This window comes from Pipistrellus kuhlii, unplaced genomic scaffold, assembly GCF_014108245.1.
Source record: "Pipistrellus kuhlii isolate mPipKuh1 unplaced genomic scaffold, mPipKuh1.p scaffold_m20_p_8, whole genome shotgun sequence".
Classification (NCBI taxonomy): Eukaryota; Metazoa; Chordata; class Mammalia; order Chiroptera; family Vespertilionidae; genus Pipistrellus; species Pipistrellus kuhlii.
In genome coordinates, this window is record NW_023425584.1 from 6535876 (window position 1) to 6553282 (window position 17407).

The following is a 17407-nucleotide window of genomic DNA, read 5'->3' on the forward strand; positions in this document are numbered from 1 at the left end:
ATCTTTTCTTAGTTACAGGAGTCAGTGAAATCAAGTGGGTAGTTCAACAAGCATTTTTAACTTTCTCCCAATAACTTATTTTTCAAATTTCCTCTAACCTGTAGTGAGGAAGGAACGCGGTGAGGTCCAAAAAGAACCCAGCTCTTAAAAGTTCTCGCCTTTCAGTGGATAGGGGGACCCCAGTGTAACCCAAGAGCCTTGGAAGCAGACTGGCTGGCTTGGATTGAATTAAGAGAATTGGTTTTTGAGGTCAGATGCTCCTGGGTACCAAGGCTAGCTCTATCACTTTTTACCGATGTGACCCAGAGGAAAGGACTTCCCTTTGCTGGGCCTCGGTTTCTTTACCTGTAGAATGAGAACAGCAGCATCTCGCGGGACTGTACATGTCTATGTGTGTGTGCAAGTGGGGAGGGAGGTTACTTTAATGACACATGTGGAGTGCCCTCAGCACCCTGCCCTGCAGGAACACAACGGGAACACATTAAATGGCAGTTCTCTTCTCCTTCCCCAGAGAGCTAGCGATTGTACAGGAGGTGACAACAGAGTTTCCATCCCCAGGGTAGGCCCACAATCACCATGGCCAGGTGGCAAAACTCTCACCAGCCCTGGCATGCCAGCTGAGCTAGAAGCCAGGCATGTGGCCTCACCGGTCTATCGACGTGCTGAAGAGCTGGACTTGGAAGGCAAACCTGGCTTGTGAAACCCAAAGAAAGTCCTGGCTGGTTTGGATCTTAGATCAGGTAACCGGAGATGACCCTAGTCCTTCAAGTATAATGTAAGTTCTCTCTCTCTCTCTCTCTCTCTCTCTCTCTCTCTCTCTCTCTCTCTCTTTCTCTGTGTGTGTGTGTGAATCCTCAGTGGAGAATATTTTTTCTATTTTTTCCCCCCAGACAGTGGAGGGGAGGGGAGAGTGAGAGGAGGAGTGAGAGGGAGAGGGAGAGAGAGAGAGAGAAGGAGAGAGAGGGAGAAGGAGAGAGAGGGAGAGGGAGAGAGATGTGAGAGACCCACATCAATTAGTTGCCTCTCCAATGCAACTCAAGTTTCTTAGAGTCGAACCCACAACCTTTTGGTTTGAGGACCAGTGGTCTAACCACTGGCAACACCAACAAGGGCCAGGTTAAAGTTCTTTGACATTCAAAACAGTGGTGTCTTTGAGCCTGATGGTGCTCTCGGGAATACCCGGAAGTTATATGATAGGACTACGTCATTTACTTCCTACCAATGATCATGAGTTCCATCTTACTGGTTCCAAGGATCTGTTCAAAATTTTTGTCGAGTCAATGAATTAATAATTTCAAATAATAATTGTGATTATCTGAGAGCTTAAGAATACGACAGGTACTATTCCAAGCACTTGACATTTGTTAACTACTTTCAGCCCCATAGCTGAAGGTGATACTGTTATTATGTCCACGTACACGTGAAGAATTTGAGGCAGAGGGAAATGGCATAACGTGTGTGCGGTCACACAGCTAGTCCATTGCATATCCTGGATTGGGACCTGGGCAGTCCAGCTCCAGAGTCCATACTCAAAAAACATTATGGAAAGTGTTTCCTACCAAAGAGGACATTTATTCAGCCATTAAGAAGGGAATCATTTTACCTAGACCAGTGGTTTTCAGCTGGGAGAATTTTGCCCCGGAGGACACATCTGGCAATGTCTGGAGAGATGTTTGGTTCTCACAACTTGGGGTGGGACACTACGGATGCTGCTAAAGGTGCCACAACATAGAGGCCCCAACAAGGAAGATTTATCTGGCCCCCAATGTCAGTAGTATTGAGGCTGAAAAACCCCAGCAGACAAATACGGAAATACAGATGGACAAATGAGCAGATATTCTGTGACACGTGTGATGAAGAAAATAAATGAAGAGCATTCCTGGGGCTAACTTTGGGGAGGGGAGTCTTCTGGTGGAGTGGTTACAGTGAGCCTCTCAGAGAGGCAATGAAGGATAACACTGGAAGGATGAGAAGGAACTGGTTGTGCAAAAGGATCAACAGAAAAACATTGTAAGCAGGGGAACAGCAGGGCGAGGGAGAAAGTTGCAGGGCAGACTGTGGAGCAGAGGGTGAGCCTAATGATGACAGCATGAGATGGGGTGGGCATGGCTGGCAGGGGCCTGATCACTGTATAGGCCATGAAAAGAACAATGAGAAGTCACTGAAGATTTTTTTTTTTTAAATCCTGGTAAAATAGCCCTGGCTGATGTGGCTTAGCTATCACATGCACCAAGAGGTTGCCAGTTTGATTCCCAGTAGAGGGTGTGCAGGTGAATCAGGTGGAGAATCAGGTGGAGGGGAGCTATGGGGGAAGACAGCAGACGAATGTTTCTCTGTCATCAATCTTTTCTCTATCTCTCCATCTCCCTCTCTCAAATCAATAAAAACATATAGTATATATTTAAAATGTGGTAAAATGCCGGGACTGGTTTGGCTCAGTGGATAGAGCATCGGCCTGCAGACTGAAAGGTCCCAGGTTCGATTCCGGTCAAGGGCATGTACCTTGGTTGTGGGCACATCCCCAGCAGGGGGTGTGCAAGAGGCAGCTGATTGATGATTCTCTCTCATTGATGTTTCTAACTCTCTATCCCTCTTTCTTCTTCTCTGTAAAAAATCAATAAAATATATTTAAAAAATTAAAAATTTAAAAAAATTTTTAAAAATGTGGTAAAATATGCCCTAACCGGTTTGGCTCAGTGGATAGAGCATCGGCGGGCGGACTGTAGGGACCCAGGTTCAATTCCGGTCAAGGGCATGTACCTTGGTTGTGGACACATCCCCAGTAGGGAGTGTGTAGGAGGCAGCTGATTGATGTTTCTCTCCCATTGATGTTTCTAACTCTCTATCCCTCTCTCTTCCTCTCTGTAAAAAATCAATAAAAATAAACTTTTTTTAAAAAAATGTGGTAAAATACATATTTAACATAAAATTTACCACTTTAACCACCTTTACGTGCACATTCATATTGTGCAAGCATCACCATCATCCATCTCCAGAACTTATTCATCTTCCCAATTTGAAACTTCAGGCCAATTAAACATTAACTCTCCATCCATCACTTCTCCAGCCACGGAAAGGTTATCAACAAGGAGATACTGTAACCTGGTTGGCGTTCTGAGATGACGATGAATGAATGAAAATGGAAGGAAAATGGCAAACGAATCGCTGCAGGGCACAGGAAGAGATGGTTGGCACAGGAGTGGAGAAAGAGGAAAGTGGGCAGATCTGAAAGGCCACACAGGCAGGACTTGGGGCAGCCGTTCCCGCCGCCCCTCGTGGTGGTGGAGGGTGGGCCCTGGTGGGGGGGGAAAGTACTCACAGCTGACCTGGGAGCCCAGCTTGTGCTCCCAGACGGCATGCAGCTGCTGGTACTCCTGCTGTGCCAGCTCCAGGCGCTGCCGCTTCACCTGGTAGATCTCCTTCTGGGCACTCAGGGCCTCCTGGGCCACCACCAGGTAGTCCTTCAGCATGTGCTCCTGCTCCCGCCGCCATTGCACCCGGGGGTCCTCAATCTGAGTGGTTTCTGGAACAGACCCCAGAGACCCCAGGTCAGCACAGGTATCTGTTGGGTTGGTGGCCTGTGGCACCCACCACCAGAAAACAAGAAGCATAATGAACAGAAAACCACAATAAATGTAAATGGGTTAAACTTACCTATTATGCCACAAAGGCTCTTCACTTTGATTAGGCAAGCAAACACAAAATAAACCAGGATACATTTCCAAACCCCAAAGTCAGTCTGCTTGAGTATAACTAGGAGAAAGACCAGGATTGAGTTCTAATCTAGACTGAGGCTCAATGACATGATAGATGCTTAAGGTCATCTGTTTTGGTCAAGAGCAAAGTAAAGCAAAAGAAATAATACTTCAGAGGATATGAAGAAACAGGAACCCCATACTCTGCCAGAAATGTAGCATAGAAGAGTTTTAACTAGAAGGCTACCTGACCGTGTACATTAAGAGCCTTAAAAATGTTAATTAACCCTTTGACCCATAATTCCCCTTATAGTAATTGATTATAATAATCCTATATAATAAAAGCCTAATATGCAAATTGTTCCATTGGGTGGTCGTTTGACCAGGAGTTCAACTAGGAGACTGGGAGTTCGACCACTCACTATGACATGCACGGACCACCAGGGGGTGGCACAGAACATGGTGGACATGCTAGCAGTAGAGGCGCTGATGGCCCTGATGGGCCCTGACGAGAGTGGGACTGTGGTGGGATGGTAGAGCAGGTGAGTGGGCAGTGCCAGGCCAAGGTGGTTGTGAGCGGGGGGAGGCCGATTGCCCCACTGATGCAACCAGTGGCAGTGGCAGGAGGTGGGGCCACCACCCAGCCCCGATCAATTGCCCCATGGGCAGGATGGTGGAGCAGGTGAGGAGGTGGCACCAGGCCAAGGTGGGGTTCCAGGTGGGGCTGCTGGGCTGAGAGCCTGGGGCGCAAGCTGGAGCCTGATCCCCACAGGCCATTCCAAGGGACCCCCAACTGTGCATGAATTCGTGCACCGGCCTCTAGTAAGTAGTAAGAAATTAAAACAAAGATGCATTTGTATAAAACCATGATAATAATATGAAAAATAAATAACAAGCACTTATTTGATGTTTATTCTATACCAAGCACTATCCTAATTACTTTATATCTATTATATTTACTCGTTCAATCCTTACACTACATCCGTAAAGGGGATTCTATTACTGCCTCCATTATACAAAAGAGAAAACAGAGAGAGGTTAAGTAATTTGCTCAAGGTCAAACAGGAAATAAATGCTCAAATAAGTATGTTATATTTACATGATACACAAATACAGCCATTAAAAAAATAAAATGGAAAGGTGCTTACAACATAAAAGTGAGTGACAATACAGTGTACAAACTTCATAAACAATTTTGTGCTTATCAAAATAAATATGGACATTCTCCAAAATATTAAGAGGACACATAGCAAATTATCAACAGTGATTTTATTTTTTTATTTTTTAGTTATGTGTTCAATAAACCTGTACAGTGCCAATTTGACTAAAAGACATTAATTTTAAAAAATAAAAATGGATAGCTGGCAGCTGAACAGATGTAGAAGAGGTCAAAGCAAGGTCAAGGAGCCAATGCCCATTGACAATTTCCCACTTGGGGGGTGGAGTCAGGGGTGACTACATACCAGACACTCCATAATCATGGCCAGGTGGTGAACCCAGCCTGCAGACCGGTCTCACTTTGCCCAAAGAATTCTATTACTTTTTCAAAAGAAACTTGGCCTGTCAGGATCAGGCTGAATATATATATATATATATTTAAGTTTGTTAACTTTTTAAAATTTACAGTTTTTTTAGACATATACTACAAAATAAAATAAAGAAATGTTAACACTTTGATCAATAATTCCCTCAACTGCAAATTTATAGAGTTCCCACCTCTCTAATCCTACTCCCCAGAGGTAATTGCTGTTAAGAGTTCACACACTTACAGACATTGTCCCCTACTTATCTAAAATATGTTTTTATATATGTGTATACACACACAAACTTATTTTTTGTCTAAATATATTTTTATTGATTTCAAAGAGGAAGGAAGAGAGAGAAATATCAATGATGAGAGAATTATTGACAGGCTGCCTCCTACAAGCCCATAACGTGGGCATGTGCCCTTGACCCAAATTGAACCCAGGACCCTTCAGTTTGAGGGTTGATGCTCTATCTACTGAGCCAAACCAGCTAGGGCGAGAATGGGTAATAATTTGGAAAGAACTGTCTATATGTGCTGTTTCTGGTTCCTCTCCTCCATTTTTTTTTTCTGACTCACGACTTTCCTCCCCTCTCCATCCCCCCAGTCCTTGTCCAAAGCTGCCCTCCACAGTCAAGGTCACCGGTGTCACCTGGATTACTAAAGCTGGTGGGCAACTCTGAGGCCTCTTCATAGTCACCTGACAACCCTCCCCTTGATACACTTCCTTCCCGTGGCTGCCCAGACTCTCAGGTTCCCCCACCTTTCTGGTCACACCTCAGAATCACCTGTTTTCCTCTTCTCCGCACCCCATTACTATCTGAGGACCCCATGGCTCATTCCTTGGTCTTCTTCAGTCTTGATATTTCCCTTTGGTAATCTCATCCGGCTTCATGTCTTGAAATACTATCTATACGCCAACAGCTCCAGTGTGCATATCTTCAGCCTTGATCTCTTTCCAAGTTCCTAATTCCTACAGCAAGCTGGCCAGCATCCGCTCTCAGATGTGTAACAGGCATGGAAGACTCAACATGCCCTGAAGAACCCTTGTTCCTCCTTCCTAAACCCACTCCTCCTGCAGTTCCCTCCATTCCATGGATGGTAACTCCAGGGAGCCAGTTGCTCAGGTCCAGTGAGAGTCTTTCATTCCTCTTTCTTTCACATCCCATAGGTGATCTCTCAGGAAGTCCTGTGGTTCTGCCTTGAAAATATACCCAGCATCTGGGCACTTTTCACCACCCCCACTGCTGTATGGCTCTGGGACACTGTCCTCTGTCACCTGGACAGTTGCAATGGTCTCTCACAGGTCTCCCTGCTTCTGTCCTTACCCACTAAGGTCTGTCCTTACCCACTAAGGTAGCACAGCAGCCAGAGTGACCCATTAAGACATAGAGCAGAACTTGCCACTCATCTGCCGGAAACTAGCCAATGGCTCCTACCCGACATGGGAGTAAAAGCCAGAAGAGTAAGGCCAATGGACAGCAGGCCCATCTATCTCTGGTCTGATGCCCTTCCCTTTCCCCAGCTCATTCTGCTCTCTGCACACCTGCCTCCTTGCCATCCCTCGAGCTTTTTGCTCTATGCTCTCTACTTGAAATGCTCCCTCCCTCCTTAAGGTCTTAGCTCACGTCTCATTTCTCAACAAGTTCTTCCCTGTCCTTGCCCCGAGTCCTCAAACACACCCAGGACTTTAGCCCTACACTTTGCTTTCTTTTTCCCATAATACTGGTAATTGTCTAGTGCACTACATAATCTGCTTATTTATTCTGTTCATTTTCTCTTTTGCCGAAATGAAAGCTCTACAAGGGCAAGGATCATTACCATGAACTCCTACGTATCTCCAGCTCCCAGGACAGTACCTGGAACATGGCAGGTGGTAGGTGAATACTTGCTGAGTGAATGAATGTCAGGTGGGAGATTTAATTTGTCGTTCAATTCTAACATGTCTATAAACTCTTAAGAGAGCAATTTCTGTCAATGGACTCTGAGCCCACGGCTCTGAATGATTGGGCCATGATGGTCATATTCATACCACTGGCATCACTGGCTCCATCTACAGAGGTGGTGCCCTCCATCCAATGAGAGCACCTTCACACCAAAAGAAAACCGGAAGCCTGACAGCTGGTAAAACTGCCATACACAATTCTTCCTATCCTGGCCCCTATGTACTCCCACCCCCTACCCACCCCCACCTCATTTCTGCCATCATCCCCTCAAGAATCAACTCTGCCACAGCCTGCTGCTCCTTCCTCTTTCAATGTCTCCCAGAAGCACCTTAAAATCCCGCTCCTGCTGTCAGCCTTTAATGAGGGGGATGCACTCGGCAATTAGAAACAGGAAGGGCCTGATGAGGGTCCCTGCGCTTCAGTGTTTAACCCAGCACGCCACGCAGCCCTCCCAGCATTAACCTCGTTCCCCGTGCACACCCAATTAGGCATATTTACTTCTCATTACCCAGTATGCAATCACGGGCACTAATAAAGGGCTCTGCTGCCCCCAACAATGCAATTAATGTCGTTAGCTGTCTCTCAGAAACTCCTCTGCACTTCGGTGCCAGGGCCGGGCCGCTCATTCATCCTTTAGTCATGCACGCGGGCATGGATGCCCTTTTCTGCTTACTTTGTGCCTGATCTAGAAGAACGTGCAACCCCAGGCCAGTGGCTATCCCAGAGTGATGAGGGGCGCGACAAAGGTATGACCAGGTGCTACTGAGACCCAGAGGAAGTGGTTCAAATCCCAGCTCTGCCATGCTTTAGCTCTGAGTATTGAGCGATGGGTTACTGCCTCTAAGGCCCATTTCTAAGGTGGGGACAATCAGGGTAGTTGGGAGGGTTAAGTGGGATGCTCCCTAGTTAATACCTTGCCCAGCGTTGGCACAGAGTGTAAATGGGCTAGAGTTTGATGCCCTATCCTCAGCCTTCAAGCTTTGCCAGGCTTGTCCCACTTCATTCCACTCTCCCTTTGCCTGAAAGGATCAGGGAAATCCTCCAATTGGAAAGGTGGAGAGTGGGACAGAAAGTCCTCCTTCCTCACAAGTAAATGGGGCAGCAAATTTCAGAGGGCAGGCATATTCCTGGCCAAGAAGGTGCACAGCGGATGAGGCCCAAGCACACTCGGCTTTCCTTGGCTCGGGGACCGCAACCAGGGCTCCTCCACCTGTCAGACAGCACGCTGGCCCCTTTCTCAGCCTATTCCTCCACCACAGTCCCAGAGACAAACACACCAGAAAGCTTCATCTGCATCAGGACACCTGGGTCACAGGCAGGAAGTGAGGGCAGTGGGCTGATTCGTATGATGGGCTAGAGACACACACTCACACCACGCCACAATGGATACCTATGTATGCAGGCTGCTGGGGGCTTGCTGGGCAATGACCCGGCAATGACACATCCACTTTTATGAGGAAAAAACGTCTGTATGCACATATGTTGATAGATGTAAAAAAAGGACATATCTATAATAATGAAAGTATAATATGCTAATTAGGCCAGGCATCCTTCCAGGTGACCTTCCGGGCGAAGCCGGGCTGTGAGGCAATCCCAGGTCCTGGGTCCCGGGTGCCAGAGGGAAGCCAGTGCCGGCAGCTGGGGGAAGGAAGGCCTACTCTTGCACAAATTTTGTACATCGGACCTCTAGTGAATATATAATATACACATAAATACACAACTGGGAAATTTCTGGAACAATACACATAAATTGTTAGCAGTGGCTGCCTTTGCAGAATTGAGGAGATGAGTTATGAGAGGGGGAGTTTCAGATTCTATTTAAAAACCTTCTGTTATATTATATGAGCATATATTATCTATCTATACCTATGGTGATATCTCTACGTTGACATCTCTACCTAGCTGTATATAAAACAAAATATGGCCCAGCCATAGCGGCTCAGTGGTTGGGTATCAACTTATGAACCAGGAAGTCATGGTTCAATTCCCGGTCAGGGAACATGCCTGGGTTGGGGGCTTGATCCCCGATTGTGCAGGAGGCAGCCAATCAATCTTTCATCATTGATCTTTTCATCTCTCTCTCCCTCTCCTTTCCTCTCTTAAATCAATAAAGATATATTTTTTTAAAAGAAGAAGATAAAACCCCCCAAAATACGATTTGGCTTCAAGAGCCTCTTCCAGATTTAGGAGGTGAGCGTGGAGGCAGAGGATGGGGAGAGGGGATGAGGAAGGAAGGATGGCCGGAACTTACTGGTGTTGTGGTCTATGAAGTAATCTCCAACCTGCGGGTCATACGCCTCTTCCCATCCCAGAGGCAGCTCATCACTGATGCAGTCGGCAAAGGTGAGCGGTTTGGTATACCTGGGCAGGAAGAGAAGAAAGATCCCATCAGCCTACGGTGCCCACAACCCTGCAACTCTGGGCCTCCATGCTCCTCAGCGCTGGCCCAGCAGATCCCCAAACCTGGCAATGACACCACATTTGTCCCTGTTGTCCCGGGAAGGTGAACACATAGAAGGAGGCAGGGAATCTGTGTCCCAGCCCCAACTTAGTCACTAATGAGGGGGAAATCTGAGCCGGCCACCTTCCTTCTCTGGGCCTCCAGCTCTGCATCTCTACCTGAAGGGCTTGCAGGAAAGGGCTTGAAGGTCAAGCTTGCTTTTGGACTTGACTCAGCCCTCTCTGGCTTCTCCACCTGCAACTCCCTCGCCTGTCCCACCCCCAGTCTTTCTCCCAGCTCCATGGCATGGTGTCATGCCCACGTCTCCTCTGGAAAGCTGAGTTACTGCAGCTTCTAGAATAGCAGATGCCCCGCCCTGCGAGTTTGGCCAAGAGCTGTATTTCTTGCCGAAACCGGTTTGGCTCAGTGGATAGAGCGTTGGCCTGCAGACTCAAGGATCCCAGGTTTGATTCTGGCCAAGGGCATGTACCTTGGTTGTGGGCGCGTCCCCAGTGGGGAGGTGTGCGGGAGGCAGCTGGTTGATGTTTCTCTCTCATCAATGTTTCTAGCTCTCTATTCCTCTCCCTTCCTCTCTGTAAAAAATCAATAAAATATATATTAAAAAAACACACACATACACACACACACACACACACACACACACACAAGAGCCGTATTTCTTGCCTCCTGAGCTGGTTCCCAAATGCCTGTAACCCACTGCTCTCCTTCCTGAGACAATCCAGCCTCAAGTGATCTTGTAACAATAACCACCCGCTAAGTCCCCGTTCTGCCCTAAGTGAAACGGCCATCATCACTTGGTATTGTGGCTAAGCCAGCCAGACATGCACCTCACCCAACTAAAAGAACAAAGGCTCGTTCCAGCCCCAGACAGCACAGACTGCCAGTCAAGTATTTCAGCCAGAGTGCTAGGAATCCAGACATAGCCGTCCGCCCCAGTGGCCCCTCCAGACAGCTCCTGGGGTTCTAGAGTTGCTGCCTCTGCATAAAAGTCACATCCTCATCTCCTCCCTCTCCTGTCTGCTTCCTACCCACTCCCAGTTCCAGACTCCCAGAGGCTACTTCATCGGTCTTTCTGCAGACTGGCTAACTGAGGTCCAACGGCACAGGAAGAAAGATGACCGCGACGAGGTCTGCGATCCTGATCAAGAACTTCCCTCCAAGGCCTGGCTGGGTGGCTCCGTTGGTTGAGCCTTGTCCCATGCACCAAAAAGGCGCAGGTTTGATCCGGGGTCAGGGCACATGCCTGAGATGCAGGTTTGATACCCAGGAGCGGGCAGGCAGGAGGCAGCCAGTGGATGTTTCTCTGTCATATTGATGATTCTCTCTCTCTCTCTAAAAATCAATAAAAACTTTGTGGGTTTTTTTTTGTTATTGTTTTTATTTATCTATATATTTTATTGATTTTTTACAGAGAGGAAGAAAGAGGGATAGAGAGCTAGAAACACTGATGAGAGAAACATCGACCAGCCGCCTCCTGCACACCCCCTACTGGGGATGTGTCAGCAACCAAGGTACATGCCCTTGACCGGAATCGAACCTGGGACCTTTCAGTCCGCAGGCCAACGCTCTGAGCCAAACTGGTTTCGGCATGTTGTTGTTTTTATTTTTAAAGAACTTCCCTTCAAACCACAGGAATCCACCCTCTCTCTTAAACTTCCTTCTTACATTCATTCCATATCAAACTAGAAGCAAAATACACGGGGGAAAGAAAGACTGAAGGGCCCCTGGCGGAGAGACCTGGTGCACTTATGAGCTCTGCATATCCAGGGTCTGGCAGGCTGTAGAAATACCGATTGACTGAATTCCTGGCATGCTGGCTCCAGAGCTCTGTTGGTTGGTAATTTACTGCTATCTTGTAGCAGACAATGAGGATGAGGCCAGAGGTCTATGTGACATGCAACAGGTTAGTCACCATTAAGGGAGTGTTCAATAAGCATGATTTCCATTAGCTGTGTGGGTCGGGCAACTTAACCTCTCTGAGGCTCAGTGTATTGATCTGTGAAGTGGGGATGATAACCATTCTCCGGGATGTCGCTTAGCTTACATAAGGCCATGCTTACAGGAACATTTAGCACAGATCCTGCTACCAACGAGCGCGCAACAAAACATTAGTTATTATCATCCCCATTTCCCAAGCAGGGAAACCAAGGCTAAGAAAGACTAAGTAATATTCTCAGTGTCAAAGGCCACGCTGGGATTTCAAGCAAGGCAATGGTGTCGCCGGAGCCCCTGCAGTGAGCTAAAAGGTCCTCTTGAAAGTTGACATCCTCACTGCACCCCCTGAGGCCAAGGAGAACCACACAGGTGACGGGCCTTTCTTCAGCTAAGAATGCTCTTCACTCGGGGGCACACCTGTGCCGTCTGGGTCAAGTTCCTGTGAGGCTGCCTGCAGCCCACCCCGCCCCACCCCATCCTCCGCTCAGATGTCAGGAACAGAAGGCCACTTCCAGCAGTGTCTCCCCCACTCCCACATCTCCTCTCTGTGTTTGCTCCCTCTTCCTTATGGAGCATGAAGACCGAAGCCCAAGGGCCAAAGCTCATCCCACAACATTTCATCCAACAGATCTTTGAAAGGGTCCCTGAGGGAACCCTCCCCCCAGGCGTACACGCCTCCACGGTGAGCTCCTCCATCACGGGGGACAGGCAAACTGTGAGGGAGCAGGCATGCTCGCACCAACCACACTCAGACCTCTCCTTTGGGCTCATTCCTCGCCCTGCCCTCCCCCAGCCTGGCTGTGGAGATAAATCTTATTATACGATCAGTCTGCAACCCAGAAAACCAAGGAGCTGTGTCCCTTCCCGCCTGCTGCCCAGAATCTGTGTGAGCATTAGCACACCTTTCAGAATTCCTCGCTGGGGACTGATGAAATAATTTCTCCAATGGTGATTCTGAGCAAGGGAACCCTATACCCCCCACAATTCTCTCTCACTAAGTATCTTGGAATGGGCACATACGATCATGCATATGTAGGAACAAAAAATAAAATATTCTATATTTTGCTAAAATGGAAGGATGCTTTCAATTTACTATGTGAAAGACAACACTGTAGAAAGAGAAGATCTACAGGATACCATTATGTATATTTTGCCAAAAAAGTATGTGTGTGTGTGTGTGTTTTGTGTGTAGAAGAAAAATTAGAAAGTTAGACATTAAAAGGTTATCTTGGTACAGAGATTTCAATGAATTTAAGTGTTTTATCCCTTTTTTAAATTAATGCTTCTGTAACGTTCACTTGTTAATTATAATTAAACTAATAATGGTTAGATCCAGGCCTAGAAAGCAAATCATATACAACATGTTTCCTTCTGGAGGCCTCCTCACAGCTACATCACAGAGTCGGTCAACCCCAGCACTATAACCTGAAGCCTACTGCCTGATTCCCAAACCCAGGCTTTGCTAACAAAAATTCACGGGACCCCATGAGACTCAGAACAATCTGGAACGCAATGTCAGCTATTCCAGAGACAGAGAGGATCAAGCAGGACCACAGGGATGCCTGCAGCCGGCCCAAGGCACAGAGCTCTTGCCTGCTTGCACCTTCAGCTTCCACGCCTTCCCAGCAGGACATTCAGGCATGTGGGTCACACACTGCTGCTTAATGAAAAGGCAGCCTAGTGGCTCAAGGTCACTAGCACACGTGATTCACAGAGCTGTGTGTGTGACATGAGGAGCGGGAGAGGCGGAGGGAAACATCAACAACGCAATCTCTTTTCCAGCAAAGCAGGACCCACGGACATGGAGAAGTCAGAACCGAAATAATGTTGGACATTATTTCGCCTTGGACACGGAGAAGTCAGAACCGAAATAATGTTGGCTATAAGCACCACAATTGTGACCGACGTGTGGAGGGGGGAAGATGCTGAGTCCAACTTGCAGCAAATGCAGACATTGTGGCTAACAGGGCTGAAAATAATAATAATAATAACAACAACAATGTGAGTAAAGAGGACCCAAAGTTAGAAGGGGAGGGCGGGATGAGAAAGGACAGCTTTGGTTGATTTGAGGGATCCCTTCAAAGGGACCATGGGAGAAGCCAGGGGGCTGATATCCGGACGCCCAGTGCACATCCATGGGAAAGAGAAAAGCTTCCAGTGGGACACTATGCCGCTAAAAGAAACCTGGACAGCGAGAACCTCTCAGGAACAAACGCCAAGAAGGAGATGAATTATTCAGTGTGCGGAGACGTGCCGTTCAGCCAGGATGAAGGGAAGCGAATTTAGCTGCACGAGGATTTAAACACACATATGTATACACAAGTGCATGGGCGCGCACACACACACACACACACACACACACACCCCTTCCTGCCAGGGAGGAACTTTAAACCAGTTCCCCCTGGGAAACTGCAGGTACTTCTCTGGTTTGTAATGGTTCCCTCTGGGCAAGCTGTGAGCTGGGAAGGGATGTCTGCTTTCAGATGTGGCCAGGACTCGGGGGGCTTGCCCCCACCCCCTCTGATGAAGTGATCCCCCCACCCTAGCCCGGTGCAATCCCAGGCTCCAGCTTCCATGGCCTGGGCTGCCGAAAACCCCATAGGAAACCAAATGACCCAAATGCTGGAAGGGCGAGAGAGAGGGAGGGAAGCGAGGGTGCTGAGCAAGAACTCCTTTGGCCTCTGCTTCATTACTGACCTGCGAAGGAACACAAACATTCCAGGATGTTTCACAACAGGCCCTCCTGGAAAAAGGGCCCGGATGCGTCGCCTTGGATACAGGTAGGTCCTGCCAGAACACCCTGCACCAGGCACCCGGGCACACCCGTCCCGCTCCCAGCTCCATGGGCTGTGGGAGGGGGCCCAGGAGCAGGCTGCCATGGCGGGCGGACGGGCATTCAACATTCAGCCAGCATGTCTTTTCTAAGGAGGCAGCTCAGAGGGGAAGCGGGAAGGCCTCTGCCAAGTCTAACACTGGGTGGTAATTCTCTGGGGCCTGAGGAACGCAGGACATATCTTTCATGTTCCTGGTGCTTCCCGAGCGATCCTAACACTTCCCACAGTAACCTTGTTATGGCATCTGTCTGGCGGGGTGCTGGGCCCGGCCCCAGCTGGGAGGGACAACTTTCTAAAGCGATCTCCAGACTCAGTGCCAAGAACTGTCCAAACTTTCAGCAGAAGCCCTCCTGCCGGTTCTTCCGGCCCAGGGCGTTTCACATGCATAGTTCCCATAGCTTAGATGTCACACCCCAGTCACCCTCCGGCTGCTGCACAGAACTGGCTGCTGCACAGAACCGTTTCCGGGGAGCCCCTTCACCTTTTCCATCTCGGAGGTTGCAGCGGGCTCTCCTTCCTTCCCTTAATCCAGCTCTGTTCACATGCATTTTTTTTTATTTATTTTTTTAGATAATTCAGGAATTTTAAAAAATATATATATTTTCGAATTTTTTTACAGAGAGGAAGGGAGAGGACTAGAGAGCTAGAAACATTGATGGGAGAGAAACATTGACCAGCTGCCTCCTGCACACCCCCCACCGGGATGTGCCTGCAACCAAGGTACACTCCCTTGACCGGAATTGAACCTGGGACCCTTCAGTCTGCAGGCTGACGCTCTATCCACTGAGCCAAAGTGGTTTCAGCTGTTCATACACTTTCATTCATTCATTTTAACAAATATGGGGCTGATAAAAATAACCATCTCCCAAGTTTGCTAGGCGGGCTGAGCCCACAACACACAGGTGAACCTCATTAACAAATGCCAGCTGCAGAGTGGACGAGACAGCGCCCTGCCCCTACCTCATGCTGCAGTTGGGGACACACCCCAGCCTGGGTGTGAGCTAACATGGTCATTTTAGCCATGCACTGTCAATCAGAAAAAAGACAAACAGAACCCTAGCCAGTTTGGGCTCAGTGGATAGAATGTTGGCCCAAGAACTGAAGGGTCCTGGGTTAGATTCTGGTCAAGGACACGCAGGTACCTCAGTTGCAGGCTTGGCCTCTGGCCCTGGTCCAGGCATGTGCGGGAGGCAACCAATCGATGTGTCTCTCTCACATTGATGTTTCTCTCTCTGCCTCTCCCTCTCCCTTCTACTCTCTCTAAAAATCAATGAAAAAATATCCTTGGGTGAGGAAAACAAAAACCAAACAAGCAAGCAAAAAAAACAACACCACCACCACAACAGGATCAAGTGTAAAGGGGCAGGTGGCTATGGGAAGCTTCCAGGAGAAGGTGAACTTTGGAGGGAAACCAGATAGAGGTGGGAGCAAAGGGAGCAGCCAGCACGCAGGCTCTGGGGCGGGACATTAGAGATGGCCCATCTCTGTGAGGAGTGACGGGGCAGAGGCAGAGAGAGGGCAGAGCTGGGCGTTCAGGGGTCTAGGGCCCCTAGTAAGGACTTTGAGCACCAACCCCTTGCTCAGCTGCAGAAAGCGACCAGAGAACCTCCCTGCCTCACCCTCCTAACCGCTCTCTTCTTTTCTCCCCATTTTTTAAAAATCTTTTTCTAGAGGAGTAACAGGTTAGACAGCAGGGGGACTGTCTACACTCAGAGACTGCCTGCCCGCCTCATTTTTATTTTATTTTATTTTTAAAAATATATATTTTATTGATTTTTTACAGAGAGGAAGGGAGAGAGATAGAGAATTAGAAACATCTATGAGAGATAATCATCGATCAGCTGCCTCTTGCACACCCCCTACTGGGGATGTGCCCGCAACCAAGGTACATGCCCTTGACCAGAATCGAACCTGGTCAATCCGCAGGCCAACGACGCTCTATCCACTGAGCCAAACCGGTCTCGGCCCACCCCATTTTTAAAACGCAGCACTGTAGTAGACAGAGGTGTCTGCAGGCAGAATCTGGCCCTCCCGTAGTCAGTTGGCCATTGCTACTTGAATCCATGATCTGGAGCAAGCCACAGAGAGGAACAGCAGCCACATTCAGCATGGCGTCAGGGAGCTGGAGGCAGCGAGACATGGGGAAGGTGGTGGAGGAAGTGGGCTGGCCCAGGTTTGAGGTGTGTGATCCCAAGAACCCAGCAGGGCAGATGAAGGTGAGCCACTGGTTTGAAGAGGAGAAAGGGGACTGGGAGAACAGCCTGGAACCTTCCCTCCAGCTCTCTCCCTCCTCTTCTTTTCCCCACAAAAGAATTCCAGGAGTGGAAGTGACTAGGCCAGGAGAGTTTCTGGATAAACCAGCCCAGCCAAATCAGCCAAGCAAGGAGAAGTAGGGGTCGAAAAACCAGAATGTTGAGACAGGTGTGTTGAGCATGGATTTATGCACTGGAGGGATCCCTCGACCTGGCCTGTGCCCTCTCATAATCTGGGCCCCTTCAGGGGATATTGGACTGCCAGGCTGAGAGATCGCACCAGTGCACAAATCCATGCACCAGGCCTCTAGTATCTTTGGTTAATCTCTTCCTGCCTTCCCCCTTCCCTCTTTTCCTCTGAGATTCATGTCTCTTCCATGTTCCCATGCCTGGGTTTTGAGCATCTGCCCCCTGGTGGGCAGGTACACATCATAGCTACTGGTTGAATGGTCAATGGCCATTTAGGCTTTTATAATATACTAGGTGTACCAGTTAATAATGGCGGATTTCGTAATCAAAGAAAACATCTTAATTTCAAGAGAAACATCAAAAGTGCTTTATTCAAAGTCATGTCCATAGCTAGCTACACATTTCTCCCATATTTCAGGTAATTTGTGGATACCGTTCCAATAAAACTTTTCTTGTTTTGAGGCAAACCATTCAGAGACCCAATTTTCCACTTCTTCATACGTTTTGAAGTGCTGCTCAGAAAGTGAGTGTGCCATCGATCAGAACAAGTGGTAATCTGAAGGAGCAAGG

General features: G+C 48.3%; 1 protein-coding gene across 1 annotated transcript in view; it reads right to left on the bottom strand.

Moving 5' to 3' along the window:
* WWC1 (WW and C2 domain containing 1) overlaps positions 1–17407 on the bottom strand; it is a 123858-nt gene that overhangs the window by 57121 nt on the left and 49330 nt on the right. Inside the window, exons 2-3 of the mRNA XM_036424555.2 lie at positions 9418–9527; positions 3320–3523 (exon numbers count right to left, since the gene is read on the bottom strand). Of these exons, the coding sequence (XP_036280448.1) occupies positions 3320–3523; positions 9418–9527 (314 nt within the window). The remainder of the gene's footprint in view (positions 1–3319; positions 3524–9417; positions 9528–17407) is intronic.